Source organism: Gossypium hirsutum, chromosome A12 (assembly GCF_007990345.1).
Source record: "Gossypium hirsutum isolate 1008001.06 chromosome A12, Gossypium_hirsutum_v2.1, whole genome shotgun sequence".
NCBI lineage: Eukaryota > Viridiplantae > Streptophyta > Magnoliopsida > Malvales > Malvaceae > Gossypium > Gossypium hirsutum.
Window position 1 is genome coordinate 86,210,372 of NC_053435.1, and position 24,178 is coordinate 86,234,549.

The 24,178-nt window shown below is 33.1% G+C and overlaps 1 protein-coding gene across 3 annotated transcripts; it reads right to left on the reverse strand.

Annotated features, from left to right (window-relative positions):
- Positions 1-10,888: 10,888 nt before the first annotated feature.
- Positions 10,889-14,089, reverse strand: LOC107942278 (E3 ubiquitin-protein ligase RING1-like). 3 transcript variants are annotated; one of them, XM_016875906.2, is made up of 2 exons: positions 12,837-14,089; positions 10,889-11,097 (listed from the first exon to the last, which is right to left on the reverse strand). In XM_016875906.2, exon 1 carries the CDS (start codon positions 13,835-13,837, stop codon positions 12,842-12,844), a length of 996 nt encoding a protein of 331 aa, XP_016731395.1. In that variant the 5' UTR covers positions 13,838-14,089; the 3' UTR covers positions 10,889-11,097; positions 12,837-12,841. The 3 variants fall into 3 exon arrangements, with proteins under 3 accessions (XP_016731395.1, XP_016731396.1, XP_016731397.1); XM_016875907.2 differs by having other exon boundaries at positions 10,889-11,375; XM_016875908.2 differs by lacking the exon at positions 10,889-11,097 and adding an exon at positions 11,765-12,205.
- Positions 14,090-24,178: the final 10,089 nt, after the last annotated feature.

A 24,178-nucleotide genomic window follows, 5' to 3' on the forward strand; every position in this document is an offset into this window, starting at 1 on the left:
GGAAGGTCGGATTGATATGGAACATGACAAGGAGGAATTTTCGATTGGGACTGGCGAAGGTAAAAGAGGTTTCGCAAGGAGGGTGAAACACTGAGCTTTAATTGTGTAGAAGATGCGTTAGTGGTTAGGGAGGAAAGACCAGTGGGGAAAACCCATTTTGTATTGGCGGTGCCAGGAGGCAAGCTGACTGGTCACAATGAAAATCTTGAGTTGGAATGTCCGTGGTTTGGGGAGTCCACGGGCAGTTAGAAGGGTTCGACATTTGCTAAAGTTGTATAATCCCCACTTAGTATACTTTATGGTGACTAAATTAAATAGTAAGAGGATGGAGAATATTCATAGGCGTTTTGGTGTTTGAATGGATTTGATGTTTTGACGGAGCGCTCGAGAGGTGGCTTGTGTATAACATGAAATGTAATAATACTATCTCTTTTAGAAATTATTCAATGAACCATATTGATGTAGATGTTCATGAAGATGAAAGTAATTTACGATGGAATTTCACCGAGTTTTATGAGGCTTCTTATGTTAGGGGATAGGAAGATTCGTGGCTAATTTTTAAGTCACCGAGGACTTCGCAAGACTCCTATTGGATGGTGTGTGGGGACTTCAATGAAATCTTGTATTCATTTGAGAAAGTGAGGGGTGTGCCTAGGGACGAGAGAAGGATGGAAATGCTTAGAGGAGTTTTGGAGGACTGTCACTTAGTGGATTTGGGATACTCTGGACCTTGGTATGCATGGAAGAGGGGAATATTCAGGAAATGAATATTAGAGAACGTCGACTGAGGGGTAACTAATGAAGGCTTGATAAACTTATTCCCTAATTTTATGGTACGTCATTTACCTTACTTTTATTCAAATCATTGTCCTCTCCGATAGAGAAGGGCATTCATCACAGACCTATGCATTTTTGATTTGAGGCTTTGTGGGTAATGTAAGAGTCTTTTGAGGATAATGTTAGAAAATTTGTGGTAATGATGAATGAGATATTTTCATTAAGTTAGAACAAATCAGGATTGATTTGTGTCAATGGGCCAAATTGATTCGGGGAAAAAGGGATGGTATTTGGCAGGATTTGACGAGTAAATTAGGGGATTTATTGGAAAGAGAGAGATGATGCAACCCTCGAGGAGTTGATTGAAACAAAAATTATCTTGAATTTAGAAATTGATAAAGATGAGATGTTTTGAGAACATTGAGCACACGTGAATTGGCTTCACTTGGGAGATAAAAACACAACTTTCTTTTATAAATATGCTTCACAGAGAAAAAAAAACCAAATTATGGGTTTACAATATGAGGATGAGAGAGGAACGACCGAGGAGGCTGGGATGGAGTGTATCGCAATGGACTACTTTAAGGAGCTTTTTACGACTAATAGCAGTATGGTTACGGATCATTTGTTAATGGGGGTGAGAAAGTAAATTTTTGATGAGGAAAATTTAATGTTAACCAAAAGGTATACTGAGGATGAGATTGTTAATGCTTTAAAAAGTATGAGACTGATAAAAGCTTTTAGTGATGATAGTTTTTCGACATTATTTTTCAGCATTTTTGGCATATTATAGGCAGGGAGATTGCTAATTTCTGCTTGGAGGTACTGAATAGTGGTAAGGTTCTTGATTCCGTTAATATTACCAATCTTTGTGCTTATTCTGAAAACTCCCCAGCCATTAATTTTTAAGAATTCTAGATTCATTAGTTTGTGTAATGTATTGTACAAATTGGTCGCTAAGATAATAGCGAATCGATTTCAGCGAGTGCTAGAATGGTGTATTGATGGTGCATAGAGTATTTTTGTGCCAGGATGATTGATTACAGATAATATTCTAGTGGATTATGAAATTTTGCACTCATTTAGATAGAAACGATTGGGTAAAAAGAGGTCTACGGCTTCAAAGGTTGACATGAGTAAGGCATATGATCTTGTTGAATGGAACTTCCTTTGTGTGATGATGGAGCGAATAGGTTTTGCATTGTCTTAGATTGACTTAATCATGAGGTGCATCTCATCTGTTTTATATTCAGTTATTGTCAATGGTAAGGTGGGAAAAGCTTTCAAACCAAGTAAGGGGGAATCCTTTAAGCCCTTTTCTTTTCTTGATTTATAGTGAAGGGTTATCAGTTTTGATGAATGAAGTGATGAATGGAGGCTTAATTAAAGGTATCAAGGTGAGTAGAGGGGGGACCTTTGATTATACACTTACTTTTTACCGACGATTGTATGTTGTTTGGAGAGGCTAATGAAAGAGGGGTTCATCCGCTGAAGATTGTTTTACATGAGTACGAGATCTATTTTGTGTAGTGAATAAATTATGAGAACTCAATAGTTTTTTTTAATTCCAATGTGGGTGAAGAAGATAGACATTCAGTTTCTGGTGCCCTAGGAGTTAGATACTCGAATGACCCCGAGCAGTACTTGGGGTTACCTAATATGATGGAGAGAAGTAAAAAGTTCACTTTTCAAACTTTAAAAGGTAGATTTAAGCAAAGATTAGACAGTTACAGTATACTGTTCTTATCCCTATGGAGAAGGAAGTCTTTATTAAAGCAGTTATTCAAGTTATTCCTACATATTCTATGATGTGTTTTTTGTTACCTAAATATTTTTGCACTGAACTAGAGGGTATTATTTCTAGGTTTTGGTGGCAAAAGGGCATGGTTGAAGAGGTATCCCCTACCGCGATTGGAAGAAGCTATGTGAGTTGAAAGAGATCGAAGGTTTAGGATTTTTCAACTTAGCTAAATTTAACTTAGCATTATTAGCGAAGCAGGGCTGGCATCTTATTCAATACCCGATTCGTTATTAGCGCGAGTGTTAAAAGCAAAATACTTTTCGCAAAGTGATTTTTTGAGAGCTAGGTTGGGGAATTTACAGTCGTATACCTGATAGAGTATTTGGGCAACCCGAGGGCTTCTAGAAATGGATCTCTATCGGAGAATGGGCACAAGTGACAGAATTAATGTTATGGAGGATGGTTGGATACCTGGTTCAATTAATTACAAAATTAGTGGTTCTATTTGTGATAATGGGATAACTATTGTTGCGAAATTAATTGATAGCTCGCATTGAATTTGGAAAGAGGATGTGATTCGTGATACCTTTTCAAATATGGACATTGATAGAATTCTACGGATTCCTTTGGCAACGGTGGAACACGCTGATCTGCTAGTGTGGAAAGGGGAGTCTTCGGGCGAGTTTTCAGCCAGAAGTGCATATAGATTACTATGGGACTTTAGTAATGACATGGATACACTTGAAGTACAGAAAGTAATGAAAGGTTTCTATAAAACTTTCAACTTGAAAAGTCTCTTGGGACTTCTTGCCTACTCTAGTTAACTTACAGTACAAACGAGTTTGAAGAAATGCGAAGAGTTTTACTTGGAACAATGCATCCCTCACTACGTTGTCGTGTCGTTGGGTCTGGGAAAACACCGCGAACGTGAACCTGATTGAGAGCCTAAGTCGTTTAGTGATCGAAAGAGCAAACAGAGGATACGGGTACTAGAAGTTTCTCCGGAAAACTACAACCGACAGCAATAAGGACATATATGGGGAGTGGTGGGTAGCAGTTCAATTAATTTTGACTGGATAAGGGTCTTAGTTTCCTTTTTCCTTTTTCTTTATATTTTGTCCGTCGGGTCTTGTTTGTTGGACTCTTGTTTTATGTTTAAAGACTCATTTCTTGGGCTCAAGTGGTTAGGCCATCTTCTTATAATAAAAGTCTAGTCTTATTATTTCAAAAAAAAAAATCGCACCCAAATTTTCACTAATACTTGAAATAATAATCTAAATTTTCCTTTTACATGAGTGGATTAATCAATATATACATAAGCCAATTTTTTTTCTATGTTTTTCATTTGTTAAAACTAGTCTCTATACTTTTACTTTTTTTTGAAGAATTTAATTTTTTGGAGTGAGGTGAGCTTGTGAATTAGTTTTAACAAATGGAAAGCATTGAAAAACTACAAAAAAAAAATAAAGAAAGAAGGAAAATTGAGAGAGAAGTATAAGAGAGTGGAAAATAAAGAAAAAAAATAAAGTTAAAAGAATATAAAAGAAAAAAATTAAATTGCTCAAAATGAAAAAATATAGGGACCAATTGTAGAATTTAACCTAAAATTTTTATTTGAAATGATGATTTAATGTGGTAAAGAAATGTTGAAATCAAAGTTTGTGGGATTTTGAAGATGAAGTGGATGAAAGGGAAAAAAATGGAGTGGAGGGAGAAGGGAAATATTTTTTACTTTATTTAAAACTGTGAAAAAAAGAATGCCGATAATGACAATGTATGGCAAAAAAAGAAAAAAAGAAAAATAAAGAACACACAGATTTTTATGTGAAAAACCTTTGGGGAAAAAATCACAGACAGAGGAGAAGATAATTCACTATGTCGAATTTGAATAATTACAAAAGGAGTAGACTATGTCTATTTATAGGCTTGTAAAATCATATTCTAATAGGAATGTAGTAAGATTGAAACACCTTATTCTAATAAATATCAAATAGATGGAGTTCAATAAGGTTTAAAAAATCTTATTTTAAAATAAAATAAAAGAAGTGTAGTTCTATATGGATTTTACTTTTATTTTATTTTACTGTTGTATTTTATTTAAATAAGGATTCAGGTCACTCCATTCTAACAATCTCCACCTTAACACGAATTCTCAATGAACAAGTTCTTCATCATGAACACTCAACGAACAAGTTCTCCACCTCTTCCATAAAACCTCTTAAGGGTTGAACTTCAACAATGAGCACCAACCAAGTCTAAGAAATGTTCAAACTTGGTTATAAGAAGTAACTTAGTGGCATCAAATCTACAGAATTTTCATGAGTACTAATTTTGCTCACAACAATATCACCACGAGCAATAATATCACGAACAAAATGAGACCGAACATCAATGTGGTTTGTTTTCTCATGAAACATTTGATCTTTTGTAAGGAAGATAGCATTCTTACTGTTACAAAATACTGTACTAATTTGAAGGTCTTTATTGAGTTTACTAAAGAGTCCCTTCAACCAAATGGCTTCTTTACAAGCCTTAGTAATCACCAAGTACTCAGCTTCAGTGGTAGACAAAGCGATTGTAGTTTGCAAAGTAGTTTTCCAACTAATTGCACAACCTCCGATTGTAAAGACATAACCTGTGAGAGATCTTTTTCTATCAAGGTCTCCAGCAAAATCAGCATCAACATACCCCATGACTCCATCTCTAGTTCTTCCAAACTGTAAGCAAACATTAATAGTACCTCGTAAGTATCTTAAAATCTACTGAACTGCTTTCCAGTGTTTATTACCGAGATTCGCCATGTATCTGCTAACTGCACTGACTGCATATGATAAATCTGGACATGAACAAACCATAGCATGCATGAGGGATCCCACTGCACTAGAATATGGAACATGTGACATGTACTCAATCTCATCATCTGATTGTGGAGACAAAGCTAATGAAAGTCTGAAATGGGCTGCTAAAGGAGTACTACCAGGTTTAGCACTCTGCATATTGAACCTACAAAGAACTTTCACAATATACCCCTTTTGACTTGGGTACAATTTACTTCTTTTTCTATCTCTAAGAATATTCATACCAAGTATCTTCTTTGCTGGTCCCAAATATTTCATCTCATATTCTTCACTTAGTTGGGCTTTAACCTTTCTTATCTCTCATTTATCTTTCACTGCTATCAACATGTTATCAATATAAATGAGTAGATACACAAAAGAACCATCACTGATTTTCTTAAAGTAAACACAACTCTCAAAGCTACTTCTTTTGAAATCATGAGAAGTCATAAATGAACCAAACCTCTTGTACCATTGTCTTGGTGACTGTTTCAAACCGTAAAGTGACTTTTTTTTAGCAAATAAATACAATCCTCTTTTTCTGAGACTGTAAAACCCTTTAGTTGTTGCATGTAAATATCCTCATCAAGTTTTCCATGCAAAAATGCAGTTTTTACATCTAACTGCTCAAGCTCCAAATCATGCATGGCCACATTACCAAGCAAAGCTCGAATCAAACTATGCTTCACAACTGGGAAGAACACATCTATAAAGTCTACTTCTGGAATTTGACTGTAACCCTTTGCAACAAGCCTTGCTTTATATCTAGGTTCTTCAACTCCTGGAGTCCCTTCTTTCTTTTTAAACACTCATTTACAACAAACAACCTTTTTACCTTTAGGAAGTTTTACAAGATCCCATGTTCTATTTTTGTGGAATGAGTCCATCTCATCTTACATAGCAAACATCCACTTTTCTGAGTTTTCACAGCTAACCGCCTCAAAATAATTAGATGACTCATGGTTTGTATCATATCTTCAGCCACATTTAAAGCACAAGTAACTATATCAGCCTCGGTATACTTCTTTGGAGGTTTAATTTCTCTTCTAGTTCTATTTTTGGCGACAGAGTATTGTGGTGAAAAAGTAACTTTATTCTGAATTTTGGTACTAACTTGAGGAGTCGACTCTGTTGTAGATTCTGGATTAATCTGATGCTCCACCTGCTTTTGATGTTCTTTATTGGAAGAGTCTTTAAGAGATAAGTTAGGTAGCATAGCAGTTTCATCAAAAACAACATCTCTGGTAATCACAACTTTTTTATTTTCAGGATACCATAACTGATACCCTTTTACACCAGATTATAACCAAGAAAAACACATTTAATGGATCTCGGTTCCAATTTTCCATTATTAACATGAGCATACGCAGGACACCTAAATATCTTTAAATCAGAATAATTAACAAGATTACTAGACCATACCTTTTGTAGGGTCTTTTTCTCAATGGCAATAGATGGAGACCAGTTGATCAAAAAACATGCAGTAGAGGCTGGTTAGTATTCGACAACATATATCGAACTTTCTCTATGATCAATTTGATCATTCATTTTGTAATGTTGTTTTGTTGTGGAGTATGACCAACTGTCAAGTATTTCACGGTCCCTTTTGACTTGCATAGTTCATTAAACTCATCAGAATAGAACTCTAAGCCATTATCTGTACGGAGGTGTTTTATTTGTTTTCTCATCTGTTTTTCAATCATAGTTTTCCAAAACTTAAATGCGAAAAACACATCGCTTTTCTGCTTCAAGAAGAACGTCTAAACTTTTCTAGAAAAATCATTAATAAAAGTTAGCATATAATTAGCTCCACCTCTCGAAGGCACTTTAGATGGCCCCCATAGATCAGAATGAATATACTCGAACGGTCTCTTCGTGTTATGGATTCCTCTGGTGAATCGAACTCTCTTTTGCTTCCCAAAACTGCAGTGCTCATAGAACTTCAGTTTACAAATTTCTTACTCATCAATAAGTCCTCTTTTTCTCAATTCTGCCATGCCATTCTTACTCATATGCCCTAGGCGCAATGCCAAAGTCTAGTAACATCATCTTTTGACAAGAAAAAGGAAGCGACTGTTGCATCACCAGCAACAGTAGAACCCTGCAAGACATATAACTTGGTAGTCTTTCTCTGCACTTTCATCACAACGAGGAAACCTTTAGAAATCTTCAAAACCCTACTTCCAGTTGTGTATTTGTACCCTTTTGAATTAAGAGTACTCAATAAAATTAAATTTCTCTTCAATTTTGGAACATGTCGCATATCACTAAGTGTTCTGACAACTCCGCCAAACATCTTAACTTTTATCGTTCCAACACTTACAATTTTACACAAATTATTATTTCCCATCAAAACAACACGTTTAGACACTGTTTCGTAAGTAGTAAACCAATCCCGATTAGGACTCATATGGAAGGTGCAACCCGAATTAAGGATCCACTCCTCACTCACTTTAGAATTGTTGATAGAAACGACTAGAAGTTCACTATCGCTGTAGTCTTCTACAACACCAGCTTTACCGGATTTTTTTGGCTGTTTTCCCTTTTGATTTGTAGCCTTCCTTTTGATCTTTTTCTGCAGCTTATACCACTCAGATTTAATGTGTCCTTTCTTCTTGCAGAAGTTACAAGTTTTACCTCTATTTGAAGACTTTGATCTTCCTTTAGATTTATCGCGAGGATTCCGTTCTTGTGTCCTTCCACGAACATCATCAGCATTCCGATCTTGTCTCCTACAAATAATAAAACCCTGTCCTTAAGAGTCAGGTTTATCACAAGATGCTTTATCTTATCATACGAGGTCAAAGAATCATAAACTTCATCAACTGTGAGAGACTCGCGAATATATAAAATCGTGTCTCTAAAGGTTGAATAAGACGGGGGCAACAAACAAAGTAAAATCAACCCTAGATCTTCCTTATCATACTGAACCTCCACGGCCTCCAGGTTTGGGAGAATTTATTTAAAAACTGTTAAGTGTTCGTGCACAGACGCACCTTCCTCTAAACGATGAGCATAAAGACGCTGCTGCATATGCAACTTGCTAGTTAGAGTTTTCGACATACATATTTGTTTCAGCCTCTTCCATAATGTAGCAGCAGTCTTCTCATTCATCACATCTTGCAAAAATTTGTTAAACAAATGCAGATGTAATTGTGTTAATGCCTTTCGATCCTTACGTTTCTTCTCTTCATCATTTAATGTCGAAGGCATATTATCTATCCTTAGCAGGGCATCCTTCAAATCCATTTGCGCAATAACTTCCTGCATCTTAATTTACCACAACGCAAGTCTGGTGTTGCAATCCAACAACGGAATTTCATACTTCAAAGACGCCATTACCGTGACCAAGATGAACAACCCGAAAGCTCGGATACCAATTTTTGAAAAATAGAACGTCGATAATGACAATGTATCACAAAGAAAAGAGAAAGAAAAATAAAGAACAACAGATTTTTACGTGAAAACTCTTTCGGGAATAAACAACGGGCAGAGGAGAAGATAATTCACTATGTTGAATTCGAATAATTATAAGAGGAGTAGACTATGTCTATTTATAGGCTTGTAAAACCATATTCTAATAGGAGTGTAGTAAGATTGAAGCACCTTATTCTAATCAATATCAAATAGATGGAGTTTAATAAGGATTAAAAACTTTATTCTAAAATAAAATAAAAGAAGTGTAGTTTTATATGAATTTTACTTTTATTTTATTTTACTATTGTATTTTATTTAAATAAGGATTTGGGTCACTCAATTCTAAAAAAAATTAATATGATTATTTTTATTTAATATTAAAATTAATATATATTTTTATTTAATTAGATTTTAATGATGTCGTGAAGTGTCGCTTCTTGATTGACTCTAGTTTTTTTTTAACGGAGTCTAACAATAAGGGCTAACATTGGTTACAAAATTATAGTTTAAGTAACTGATTTGACAAAAAAAAAGTACTTAACTAAAAAAAATTGTAAAGTTTAAGGGCCTCTTGCTCAATTAAGCCTTAATTTTATGTATAAATTAGGAATAATATTTGATGCAGCATCGGTGCATAAATCTCTTCTATCATCAATGAATAATAATATGACACATCATCAATAAATTAAATAAAAATATAAAACACTTGTAAATAAATAGTAATTTTATTTAAACATAATTAAACATTAAAATGCCTATTATAAATGAATAATAACTCTCGGATTTAGGATCTTGGGCTTAAGTGTTTAGGGTGTAGGTCTAGGATTTCAAGTGCAAGGTATTAGCATTTATTTATAATTAATTGTAATTAAGTATGTTTAAATAAATTTATTATTATTTATTTATAAGTCATTCGCTATTTTTTATTTTGATTAATGATGAGGTGTCGTGTTATTATTCACATTGATGCATGAGACTTATATACTGTAAATGCATCAAATAGTCTCCTTATAAATTTGGTAAATTTATTTAACCTTTTACCAAAATTTTCTATTAACAAAATTTTAAAAAGTTGATAAACTTCATATAACTAAATTTCTTATTAGCATAATGATTTATTTGACCCTCTAATTTTACAAAAAAAATCATTTTACCCTACCTTTATTTCTTCGTCTCTTTTAGCCATTGAGCTTATGTTGTTTATTAAATCACCCCAAAAAATGGATGGAAATGTTACTGTCTATAAAATTTGCTAATGTGGTATATATGTATACCCCACATCGACAGTTGCTTTTGAAAAATATATAAAATTTATTAAAAAAATTAAAAAAATGATAATGTGAATGTCATGTCAGTAAAATTAATAGACATTGGGTAAAAGAGATGAAAAATTAAATGGAGGACTAAAATGATATTTTTTGTAAAGTTTGGGAATCAAATAAATTAATTTACCAAAGGCTAAAATAAAAGAAGGGAAAAAGAAGCGAACCCCACATTCTCTATATAATAAAAAAATATTAGATATACTTAAATCCTCATCAATTAAAATATAAAACATTCCTTAATCATCTCCCACCACAGTCTTTTTCATTTACCAATTTCTATTAACTAATTTAAAATTGTAATGTAGATTACAAACATGCTATGCTAACTCAATTGTTTAATAACAGTTGTATTTATGTTTTTATCATTTATTTTAATTCCCAATCTCAAATTTTAATATCATTCTATTATCTATCCATTTAATCCATAAATGCTTAAATCACCAAAACTTTATTGTAAAAACTATTTACCAAATTTATCTTTTTATTTACTACTTCTCTCTTCAATAACGAAGCTCAAACATTAGTGGTTCATATGTGATAAGTTGATGGCCTAAACAGACCGTGACTAAGGAGAAACACACCTACATTTGCAAGTTTTTAGGTTTCACTATGTCTTATAATTTATAAAGAAAAGGCTATCATAATGAAGGCTGCTACATGTCAATAGTTTATGCTTGTCAAAAAATAAAAAAAATCAGAGGTAATATTTTGCTGATATAAGAGGAAAGGGAATTGAGCATCGACCAGTGAATCTATACATTGTGACAAAGAGTAAATGAAGCTGTGTCATAGACAAGCAAATCTGTTATATATATATATATAAAAAAATCAGATGGGCAAGTAATATTAAAATACCAAAACTAGCACTTCCTTAAAAAGGTTACCAAACTAATCTTAGTTCTCCATGTTTACACAACTCTGCATATCCCAACTTTGAAACAGGCTGTTCTATCATCATGTCTTATACAAGAAATGCTGATACTTTTTGTTGTATTTCAATCTGCCATAAAATCAAATCCAAGTTAGGGTGCCATTATACAAATATGACTCCACAAAAGTACATTCAAAATGGCCCTGAAAATGCAGGCAATTATCTAAATCTGCATCACAAAAATTGAATCCAAATATTGCTGCACCATGCAATACATAAGTGCCCCCATTAGAAAGTAGCTTTGATTTGTGTACATCTCAAATTCAGTAAGTATAGGCTTCTTCCAACTCCAGTGGTTAATAACAGAATCACACCCTTTATCTTTCCACCTTTCCATCGAGTATACCCTAAATTCATGAACCAAAGTACAAAGGAAAACAAGTATAGCTGGAGACAGTTCTATTTGTAGCCAGTAATAAGGAACGGTTGTAGCGATTAGTCTTCATGGAAAAACTAACAAAATTTTATTACATAAGATATGAAACTTTTCTCAGTATAAATTGAACCTCAGCCTACCCCAGACTCACCGCAGCTGAACATTTTGACAATAAAGTTAAACCTTATCGTCATAGGCCAGTATGTAATGCAAGAAAAGCCATATGCTGCATAAGTGAACATTAAAAGATCCTTGCCATTCTTAAGCATCAAGTATGACATTTCAGCTAGATATTGTACCGAAGAAATACATAAATTGCTTCAACCCCAGCTACCAGGAGAAGTTCAGACAGCTTAATAATGAAACAAAATCAAGCAAATAAATATCGAATTGAGTGACAACACATAACATAACCTAGACATTACATGACCATTATAACTTGTGAGGAGTTTCTTCCACTGAATATGTTGTTAGTGCCACAAATCATACCTTGGAAGTATAAAAATAACTTACGCTTTTCTTATTCCTGACACTCACAAGTATCTTTTTTCTCCTGCAAGTTCTTTGAATGCTTTCCTTAACAACACGTCCTAAAGAAAAAAGATAATCTAACTTCTAGTTTTACATTGGAGGAACACCTAAATAATCTTAAGAGAATTCCTGAAGAAAATGACATGCTCCTATAATCTTTCTACTTATAAATATTTCTGAAAACACATCTTTCTTCAGCCACCCCAAATTTCAATGGTCCTGAAAATTTTGCCTTTACTGAACTCGGAGAACTACTATTGCACACAAAGCCTATCAAAGCTAAGATATAGTTAGATTCTCTGAGAAATACACTAACTAAAAGCATGAAACATGAGAAATACATTCGTGACAATGAAAACTAGTCAGAAAATATAATACCAGTGACTAAATAGTTATAAACATTTCCACAATATAAACCATCATGATGCCCTCCCAAATCAATACGACCATAATCCATGGATAGAAGAATAAATGCATGGAAATAATCTAAAGGGCCATGCGAGCATAACATTTGAGTGTATGGGACTTCAAAGAAAGAAGGCATAAATATGATTTCTTTGACTAAATACTTCGCTATCAAATCCACACAAATTATACAGGTAATTTATCGACCAATGCTGCCAGCCTGCAGGTCCCATCCTAAAACTCTAAAAGAGCATCATCACATAGATTAAAATACCATGGACCAAAGGCCTGTAACCAAACTAACCAAACATACCAAAAGCTCTCAGGTGAGATTGTATTAGCAGTTAAACTAATTTCATGATTAGAACACACAAGAAATTGAATTATAATCCCAATTCTCAACTACCCAAATTAAAGGCCAAGACAAAGACAGCACCAGTAAAGGGGATATAATAATACACATACTGTTTTTTTTTTTGGGGGGGGGGTTACTCACAGTTCTCAATCCAGATCTTCTTGCCTGGTCTCCGCATTATCGCCTGATCCTGAACCCGACCCACGAGCCCTAAATGGCCAAGGAAGCGATATCCTGAAACTCCTCTCCACCGTTCGATTATCCCCGGCAGACCTCTGCGCATTATCGGCAAGACCACTACTACTACCATCATTGCCACCAGCAGTCCCCTGTGCCCCACGAACCCTCCTCTCATAATCAGGATCATCTGTAGGCAACTCGTGACGACACACAGGGCAAGAATTATGCAACTCTAGCCACGGAAATATGCAATCCTTATGATAAAGATGCTTGCAGGGCATCTGTTTTGCTTCAGTCCCATCCTCGAACTCGTCCATGCAAACTGCGCACTGGTTGAACTCCGAACTCAAGTTATGCTTCGAAATCTTCACCGAAGGTAGCGTGTCCATGGCTGATTTCGATGCTGGTGGGGTTCCGTACCGGTTAGGGTCGTTTTCGGCCAGCTGCTGGATTAGTTGCTCGAGGCCCGGTCCGATGAAATAATCCCCGACGTTCACCGGAAGCCGAAAGCCCGGCTCGGACGGATTGTTTTGGATCACGAACTCGATTTGCGCCCCGCGTGAACGTAGATCGCTGAGATGACCTTGAATGAAGGCAAATGGATCGAAAGAGAACGGGTCGCCACTGCCAGAACGGGTCGACCCGACGGAAGCAGGGGATGATGAAGAGGAGGAAGGAAAAAGGAGCTGGAGGAAGGAGGAGACAGGATCCGACATCGTTAAATAGGGGTCAGAGAATGGGTTAAAGTTCGGGTTCGGGTTATGGAAGGCGGATCCTGGATTAAAGTTAGGGTTTTCGTATTCTTCGAGAAATCCATCGTTGCATAAGGGACAAGAGGGATCAGATGAAGGGGAGATAGTTATACTGACGGTACGGTTGCATTGGTAGCAAAAGAACTGCTTATTGTTTACGCCGACGGTGCTAGCGCCGCCGCCGCTGCTGACTTCCCCGACGAACGACATGTTTGGGGTATGGGAAATGATTTCAAAGAGACAGACAAAGAGCGATAAAATTTTGCTTTTAAGGTTTTCTTTAAAGAAATGTTTCTCTCTCTTATGCTTTACGGCGTCGGCCAGATATTTCAGTTTTCACTTTCAGGGCTTTTCTACCAACTTTAATTAAGGCTAAAGACTAAAAAAATTTTAATAAAATAAAATAAAATACATCAGCGTTCACTCAACTTTGACTAAAATAATAAAATTTTAAAAAGTTATAACTCAGCCATTAAACTTTACACAAAAATGATATATCAATCACCCGAGCTCATTTTCCATTATAGATGTAACAGACAATTGAGGTGGCCCATTAGAGTGTCACGTTGGACATGGTCCCACTATCAAATTTCTTTTTTTTTTCTTTTAATTGTTATTATTAATTTTCTAAATAAATACAACCAAAACCTCTTTTTGTTTTATTTAATATTCTCACCTTCAAAATTTTCTCTGCACTGAAGCAATCCAAAAATCAACATCGAACTTTCGTGTTTGCTTGCTAGTGGTGGTCAGAAAACTCCAAACTCTTATCTAGTCTTTTTTTTTACCTTTCAAACATGAATCTGGAGACGGATTCTCCAAAAAATGCCCCAAACTACTCGAATCTATGCTTGAACACTCAAACTATTCCTTACCCAATCTCAAAATCCGAAAGTCGAATCAATTGTTTTTGTGACCTCTATTACATTCCTACCATTTAGATTTTTGAGATAACGACCCGAGACCTCAAAATTGGCCTCAACGCTCTTATTTCTTTTCTATATATTTTGTTTTTTCTTTCTTTGATTTTGTTTCCTTTCTATCCATTGCAACCTTCAATTTAGTTTTCTTTGGATTTTTTTATCCTTCATTTTGCATTTTTTGTGTTGTTGGTGTGAATTGTTTGGTTGTTAAGGTTGTGGTGACAATGTGTTTATTGCGACGATGGTAAATGGAGTGGTTGTGAGGGGGTTTGGATTTGACAGTGATGGTGATGTATAGAGGTTGGTTAACTGGATAGTGATGGTGATTAATGTTTAGAGAAGTCGATGATGGTGTGGTTAAGAGAATAACAAATTCAAAGTTTTTCTTTTAAGTTTTTTGGGAAAAAAAGAAAAGAAAAGAAAAAGAGGAGTTGAAAGATGTTGAAGAGGGAAGTGGACATGACTGGTTTGAAGAGGTTAGTAGAATGAGTTCTGAGATACCCACTGTGATCTCCCTTTCTTCTTCTTCTTCTTCTTTCAGATGGTCATGTCCAATGTGGCTAGTTAACGGGCCATGTAACACCCCTAACCCGTATCCGCTGCCAGAATAGGGTTTCAGAGCATTACTACCATTTACAGATCACCAAAAAAAATTTAAATACTTACCGATTCAATGCATCATATAAATAAATATATTATCATTCAATCAACAGTTTGACACTTGTATAAGCATCAAACAGCAACATTGCTAGTATACTTGCACATATCTCATATAAATTCAACATTGATATATCTATTTTCTCAACATATACCACTTGAGTTTAATAATAGTCTCAACTTACATAATTTCCTTGTATCAACATATCAAAGATAATCATATATGTACATGTCATGAAACATATCATGCTCTTACCGTTTTTTCATAAGCATATATCATTCATTTCATTATATCAATATTTCATGCTCCATCATTTCCATATATTTTATGTATATTTATTCCGGTAATAGCTTATATCAAACTTAGCATAAATTATATTCCATGTACTTATACTTATTTCGTTTATCTATCTTCATAATTATTTCATATAACCATTCGTCATCTGATACATATTACCTGAATATCAATTGTTCAACAGATGTTAGAGCATCTCCCATCTACGGTCTTATTTATCTTTGACATGATGCCATAATGTCTTTCAACTATGGTCTTACTCATTTTCTGTCATGTTGCCATGGTATCTTTCAACTATGGTCTTGTTTATTTCATATCACATTGCCATGGTATCTTTCAACCATGGTCTTACACATTTCATATCAGGTTGCCATGGTATCTTTCAACCATGGTCTTACACATTTCATATCAGGTTGCCATGGTATCTTTCAACCATGGTCTTACACATTTCATATCAGGCTGCCATGGTATCTTTCAACCATGGTCTTACACATTTCATATCAGAGAGCACACTCCCGCGAACCTCATCCTTACAGTGGGATTACCAGTCCAGGCTAAATCCCCTGTAATATAAACTCATAGAGTATTGTCGGGATTACCAGTCCAGGCTAAATCCCCTGCAACGACAATTACTCTAATGAGCTTGGATCTGAATTACCAGTCCAGGCTAAATTCAGACCCTAATTCGGATTACCTGTCCGGGCTAAATCTATTTTACACATATTCTTCGGGAGGGTTATATCAGAATAGGATCACCCGTCCGGGCTAGATCCTTTTTACCGTCAATTCCTTTTCAGAGATCTATCGAATTTTCCTTTCATTCAACTGGGATTTATTTTCAATTTATATCGAGTATTATCAATACTTCATCAAATATCATGAATTGAACATTCAAATCATATTTTCATCACATAACCACATATTTCAAGTATTTAAAATACAATTCAAGTTATACAAACTTACCTCATTGCTTGTTTGTGTTTATAATTTCATTAATCCGATATCCTTTCTTTTCCACGATCAAGTCTCATATTTGAGTCATCCGGATCTTTATAAATAAATTTGATCATCATTTTCATTCATTTCATCTTCTAATGCATTTAATTAATGCTCTAGGCAAAATTACCATTTTGCCCCTAAACTTTTAATTAATGACGATTTCGTCCTTAGGGTCAGGAAAATAAAATTCTTGCAATTTAATCCTTATTTCCAGATATTATTCTCATATATATTGATAACAATCCATGAATTCTATAAAATATCAGAATTTTCCATAATTTTAACACTTTTCAGTTTAATCCCTAAAACATGTTTTCCCCCCGATATTGAACTAAATTAATAATTTCATTCAATTTTGTAATTTAAATAATAAAATAATCCATTTCATGCAATTTGGTCATTTCTAAAATTTTTACAAAATTACCCATAAAGTTTTACTTTTATTCAATTTAGTCCCTAAGCCTAAAATATGCAAATTAGCCATGCTTAATGAATATTCATATATGTTTTCCTCCTCCTCCTATCTATTCCACATCCTTGATGTATGTAGCACACTTGTAAGTAACATTATCTATAATCTTTATTATTTACTTTTATGAATATTCAAGCTGTCCATCTGTGTCATAGTCACTAAATTATTTATATCTGGAGCTATAGGACTCCAAATTAAGATCCGCTAATTTTACCTGAAACTAGACTCATATATATTCTTACCATAAAATTTTTATAATTTTTGGTTCAGTAAATAAGTACAATTTATTCTTTAAAGTTACCCCTATTCTGCTGTCTGACAGTTGTGACCCTTCTTCACTAAAAATTAATTATCTCCTTGTACAGAATTCGAATGATGTTCATATTTGTTTCTATTGAAAATGGACTCGTTCAGGATTCTAAACATATAAATTTAAGCCCCTAATTATTTTTATCCAATTTTTTTTATGATTTTACAAATTCAGAACAGGGGAACCCGAAATCATTCTGACCTTGTCTCACAAAATTCATCATATCTCATGATTTAGAATTCCATTGCTTACATAATTTCTTCTATAAGAAACTAGACTTAATAAGATTTAATTTCATATTTTATTCATCCTATAATTAGATTTCTACAATTTTTGATGATTTTTCAAATTTATACTACTGCTGCTGTCAAAAACTATTTTAGTACAAGATATTAATTACCATGTTATAACATCCTTATTTTATTTTTCTACACCATTTCTCATCACTTTCTCTTATTTTTTTCTTCACTAACATATCAAGAACATAGGACCTTATGTAAGAAAACTCTACTATAACATTATTTCCATGCTTTATCAATAATAACAAACTTAAAAACATATTGAAATCTTGATGTACTTACATTTTCTTATTGACTTTAATCTTTAACTTGATTTTTCTCTCTTCTTCAGCTTCGATTTCTTGAATCCAACTTGATATTCTTGCTCCCCATCATCTCCTTGCTATCTTTCTCTCTTGATGGCTATGGAAATTCTTTCAATTTTTAGGTGAAAATAATGAATTTTTGGTGGAAGGACTAAATTGTAAAGAAATCAAACTTTTTTTCTTCTTCTTATCTTACGTTAGTTTGCATGGGAAAGGAAATGTGTTGATAATTCTTCATCTTTCCTTCCTTTTATACTAAATAAATAATAATATAATAATAATAAACATCTCATAAAATGTTAATAAAATAATATTTATCTAATTAATTAATTTAAAATATCATCAACATAATCATCACATTCTAGAATTCTCTCTCTTACTAATTGACCATTTTTCCTTTCATGATCTTTTAGAATTCCATCCTTGAGTCATCACTTAATTTGGTAAAATTGTGATTTAGTCCCTCATAATTTTTTTACCTATTCAATTTGGTCCTAATTCATCAATTTTTCTTGGTTTCTAGATCATTCCACCCTTAAAATATTTGCACCATTATTCCTTCAACTTTTTTATATTTACACTTCAACCCCTTAAATTTTGAGTATTTACTCTTGTGCAACAAGACTTTTCTCATCTTTGCAATTTAGTCCTTTCTTGAATTAATATATCATAATATACTTCCCAATATTGACATCACTCAAAAATTCCCTTTTTGTCACTTTATTTCCTTATTTTACTATATCACGGATAATATTTTACTGTAAAAATTTTCGGGGTATTACAGGCCACATCACCTGCCTCGTTAGGCTTGTAACGAAAAATGTTAGTGGATGATTGATTGTCATTTTTCGATAACGTTAGTGACTATTTTGTTATTTTTGTAAAATTTAGTGACTGAGTTGTATCTTTTAAAATTTTAGTGACTATTTTGTTATTTTAATCAAAGTTGAATAATTGTTGATGTACCTTATCCTAAAAAAAATCAATTAAGATTTTACCAATTTTTGGTGTTTAAAAAAATTAATTGACTCATCCTATTAATGAAGATCTATCACTAATTGATTTAATTGTTAGATGTAATTAACATAAATCTTAAGAAGTTGACATATATGCATACCGCATAAAAATATATTGACGTGATATATCATGTTAGTGAAAATAAAAAATATATATATATTAAAAAAATATATGTGTAGAATTAGAATGAGCAAAATTCCATTCGATTAAAAAAATAAAAATTTTTTTTGATTTTTGAGTTAATCGAATCGAGTTATTCAATTTTTTTGAGTCAACTAAAATAAGTAATTCGAATTTCGAGTTCGAGTCGAGTTGAATTTTATAATTCGAATAATTTGAATAATTTGAATAGCATATGTAACACCCCTAACCCGTATCCGTCACCGGAACAGGGTTACGAGGCATTACCGAACTTATACACTAGCATTTATACAAAACGAGTCATAATTTTGCTTTCCAAATCAAAACTTTTGAAATTTCACCATAACGTCCCAAATATGGGCCTACGGGGCCCATTACATGCTTTAGAAATGATTTGGAACTAAACCGGTAACTTTGGAAAACTTTGAAAAAAAAATTCTAGAAGCTAGGGGCAAATGCCCTTGTGGCCAGCCCGTGTGGCTCCCATGGCCGTGTGGCCAGCCCGTGGGCAATTTTGACTTGCAATTTCTTAAGCATCAAAGGGGCACACGACCTAGGTACACGCCTATGTGGCTAGGCTGTGCGGTAAACTGATTTTTCACCATTTTTAAGCCATTTTTACACGATTTTGACACACGACCATGCTTGAAACCCGTGTCCTTCACACGACCAAGACACACGGCCGTGTCTTTTACATGTGTACTATCCTGACTTCATTTAAGGATGCAGGGGACACATGGTCTATCAACATGCCCGTGTACAAGCCGTGTGTCTCAACGGTTTGATCACACGCCCGTGTGACATGCCGTGTGGACTCCAAATGAACCTTATAGTTCAAATTTACCAACCCTGCACACCTTGAATAGCAAGCAATTTAAAATTACAATCTTTCAACCAGTCCAAAACATGATTAAACATATCTAATACACACTAAAACCATTAGTATAACGATTTAACTCACGTATTTTCGATAACTATTTAACATAGAATTTTCGAACATTATACTTAAATATCATCCAAATCAATTCAAAATAAACTATATAAGTGACTATTTTATAAACATAAATTTTACTTATATAGATTAACCTTTATCATGCTTACACTAGTAATATTCATACTCAAAATAACATTAAGATAACCTAGGTACATGCCATTCCTCAAGATAAGATACATCACCAAGTATTTGAGTTCGGGAGTTGGCTTGGATGCTTAGACGTTATTTACTTTGTACCTAACCTACGCACGGAAACAAACCGTACGCTGAGTATACACTCAGTGGTATTTTTATAAATCAATACTAAATTTATGCATTTATACTTCAACCATAGAATCCAATAAATAAACACATCATGAACATTCAATTAATTGTCTTCATTTCATAATAACATTTATCATTAGAATCGAAACTAGTAAGATATTCAATTCAGTCAGTATCATTCAGTCTTTAGTGCAGTAATTTACCCCTATTAACATAACTTGGACCTAAACGGATACACGAATCCAACCCACATAGGGGGATAGTATACAGTGTTTCATCGGCCGAAGTCGAAATACACCGTAATAGTAACAGTAACAGTAATAGTAACAGTAATAGTAGTGGTCAACAGAGTACCTCATCGGAACGAATCCGGAACAGTAACAGTAGTTGACACTTATAGTGCCTTATCGACACAAAGTCGGAATATCCCTAAACACTTCCAATCCTATGGCATGCCAACTATATTCGACTTAGCCCGATACTGTTAATAGGGTTTTCATTTCACTTTCAAATTTTCGTATAACAGTTATTACATTTCAAATTTAACAATACTCACCTTTAACTTACTTACCATACATAGTAAAGTAATACATACAACATTTAATTTAAAAGCTTAGTTTATAGAAATACAAACTGTGGTTCTCAAGTTTATTCATTATCTTCGCTCACTTTCTCTTTTCCCTTCTTTGATGATGTTTCTGGTGCTACGTTAGCTACAGAAAAATTAACATTTAAAATCATCAATACATATCATTTAATAACACACTCTTATATTTTTCATGTAACTTTTACAAAAATTCCAATTTAGTCTTTAAGCCATAGCTAATTCTTTTTCTTCAAAACCATCTCATATTTTCATTCTAACCCATCTTTAACAAGTTTTAACATTTAACTTCCTTCATAAAACACTAATTCTACAATTTAGTCAATTGTAACTTGAATTTCTCCCACTTCAATCCTTGAATTTCTCCCACTTCAATCCTTTTTATCTCATAATTCATCTATTTTTTCAATCTAGTTAACATCTAAAAATTTACTAAGTTTCTAAATTTCAACATAATTCAAGTAGGACTTTATTCTAAGATTACGAAAACATCAAAATTACAAGAAAATAAATTAAATTGACTTACCAAATAAGCTTCAAACTTTAAAACCCTAATTTTTCCTTTTATTTTTCTTTCCTTTTCTTCCCTTTCTATTTCGTTTTCATTCTATGTTTCCTTTTTCTATTTTGTTTCTTTTATTTACTTTTAATTATTATATTATATTATTATTTACTTATAATATAAGTAACATATATTTATACTACACATGTACGTATTATACTTTATACACATGTAATTAATTTTTACCACACATTTGTCACTTAAGGTTTATTTGCTAATTTAGTCCTTCGACTTTTCTTTAATCTATAATTAAACTTTTATACTATATTCAATCTAGTCCTTTCACTAAATTAGTTTTAATTCAAGCTAATTCACTTAACCAAAGTCTAATTAACTACACTATTAGCTTCATAAATATTTCTAATAAATATTTTACGAATTCATTTTGCAAAAATGATGACCCAAAAATTCAATTTTCCAATACCCACAAATTTTAGGTCGTTATAGCAGATTGGTGTAAATTCTCCTTTGCTCCCTGCCATAATTAGTCTCTTTTAACAAAAATTACAACAAAAATTACAAAAAAGATTTGAAATAATTTTTAAAATTCAAAATATTTATAAAAACTCTAAAATTTATATTTTTTAAAAATTATAAAAATTTAAAAATATATAAGGAAAGTTAAAATTTTAAAACTTTTTTAAAATAATAATTTTGGAACTAGATAAGTTAATTAAAGATTTAAGTTTATCATAGCTTATTTTTTCTTTGAAAAAGTTTTCAAATATATACGGTTTCAAATTTATGTGCTCTAACATGAAATTAGTTATAGTGTAACGAGATTTTAATTTGACATATTCAATTTTTTAATTTAACTTGAATAATTTTACTTGATTCGACTTAACTCGAATTTCATTTCACATGACTCGATTCGAAAAACTTGTAAATCAAGTTAGGATGATAAAATAGGACTCGTCAACTTGATTAACTCAAAAATTTTTTACTCGATTCGATTAAATGCTCACCCCTACTTAGAATGAATCTGATCAAATGGAAATTCACATTTATCTGAATATAAATATCTATTTGTTTAGATTCATTCTATATGTGGTTACTAAAAAATAATAAAATATTTTTTTAAAAAATTATAAGTTATTAAAATGGTAAAAATTTTAAAATAATGAAAATAACTTACAAAATTAATAAAAAATTTAAGGGAAAATATTTGGTACACGATTAGTGGAGTTTTTCAACTCCACAAGTAGGGTCAAGGAGTTGATAAGTGCCTTATAGGAGTTGACACCCCTGACAGTGCTGAGTTGAAGAGGATTGAGGTTTTTCCCAGTGGTATCGTGATATCAACTATGGATATTGCAATATCCAACTCCTAAGGACTTTCCCCATTTCAAGTCTAGAGCTAATATCAAGATACATGGCCTGAGTATCGCGATATCACTGTCGAAAGTAGACAAAAAATGACCAGAAGGGTAGTCATTGTCCAACATGTTCCCCAATAAAAAAGACACGCTCAGGGGTAAATTGGTCAATAAAATTGGGTCTGATATATGCTAAAAAGGCCAAAATATTGGCTGGAGAGAGATAAAGCCACTTAGACACTAGACTTAGAATAGTTTTCTCTTTATCTTCTTTAGGGTTTAGTTTTCTCTATAGCTGTAGCACTTAGCTTTCTGCAATTTCTTTGTTTTCCTAGCATTTTCTTAAGCAATTAAGTTAGTTGTTACTGTAACTGAGGTTTATTTATAAATTTAGTACTTCAAAATCTGTTGTAATCACATTTTAATGTTGAGTTTAATGCTATTTTGGTTTGCTTCTTTTCATCTGTAAACAATCTTAACTTTAGTGTTCTTGGTTCTTTATTTAGTTGTTAGTTGTTTTTGTAACATCCCAAAATAGGGCCTAGCCGGAACAGTGGTTTCGGGACCACGAATCCGAGGCTAATAAAATTAGTTTATTAATATTTGTGATGTAATAGCATGATTACATAGATACATGAAAATTTTGATGAATTAATTTCATCGATTGTGAGCCTAATTGTGAAAAAGGACTAAATCGCATTAAGTGCGAAAGTCCAAATTAGATAGAAAAAGAGTGTTAAATTGTCATGGACTAATTTTGGAGGCTTTTAAAGGGAAATTATCCCCTTAAAAACAAGGGTGGCCGGCCATAGTAGTTTAGGAGACAAAAATTTTAGTTTAGGTGAATTAGGTGAACTTATTTGACTTGAAATATTTTAATAAAGAAAAGATGATATCATACTTCGTCTTCCCCATTTTTCCACCGAAATTTACAGCAAAGAGAAGGGTTTTTGAAGCTTTAAAATTCAGAAGCTCATTACTCACACAAGTAAGTGATTTTCTTGAAAATTTTTGTACTTTTGGAGTCCCCTTTGCATGGGCTTTCTCTTGGGGGACTATTTTGCAAAATGGTAAAGGTTATAAGGAGCTGCCATGTAAGAGTTTCTAAGATTTTTTGAGTTTTTATGGAGGAATATGAAGTTTGGTTATGTGATAAAAAACTTTTGTAAAGAGATTTCTCATGAAAACCCTCATAGGACCATTTAGCAAAGTTTGTGAAGTTAGTATGAAATATATGATATAGATGGATTTGTAAGATGCCATAAGTATAAATATTATTAGGCTAGGTTTTATTGTTTAGAAAATGTAATGAAAACCGAATTACGAGCCAGAGGGAAAAATCGTAATTTTAGCAAGGTTTAGGGGCAAATTGGTCATTTTGCCCTAGGATGAG

What these genes read in the sequence shown, in the direction of transcription:
- LOC107942278 (XM_016875906.2), bottom strand. Translation starts at nt 13,837, where the DNA reads ATGTCGTTCGTCGGGGAAGTCAGCAGCGGCGGCGGCGCTAGCACCGTC.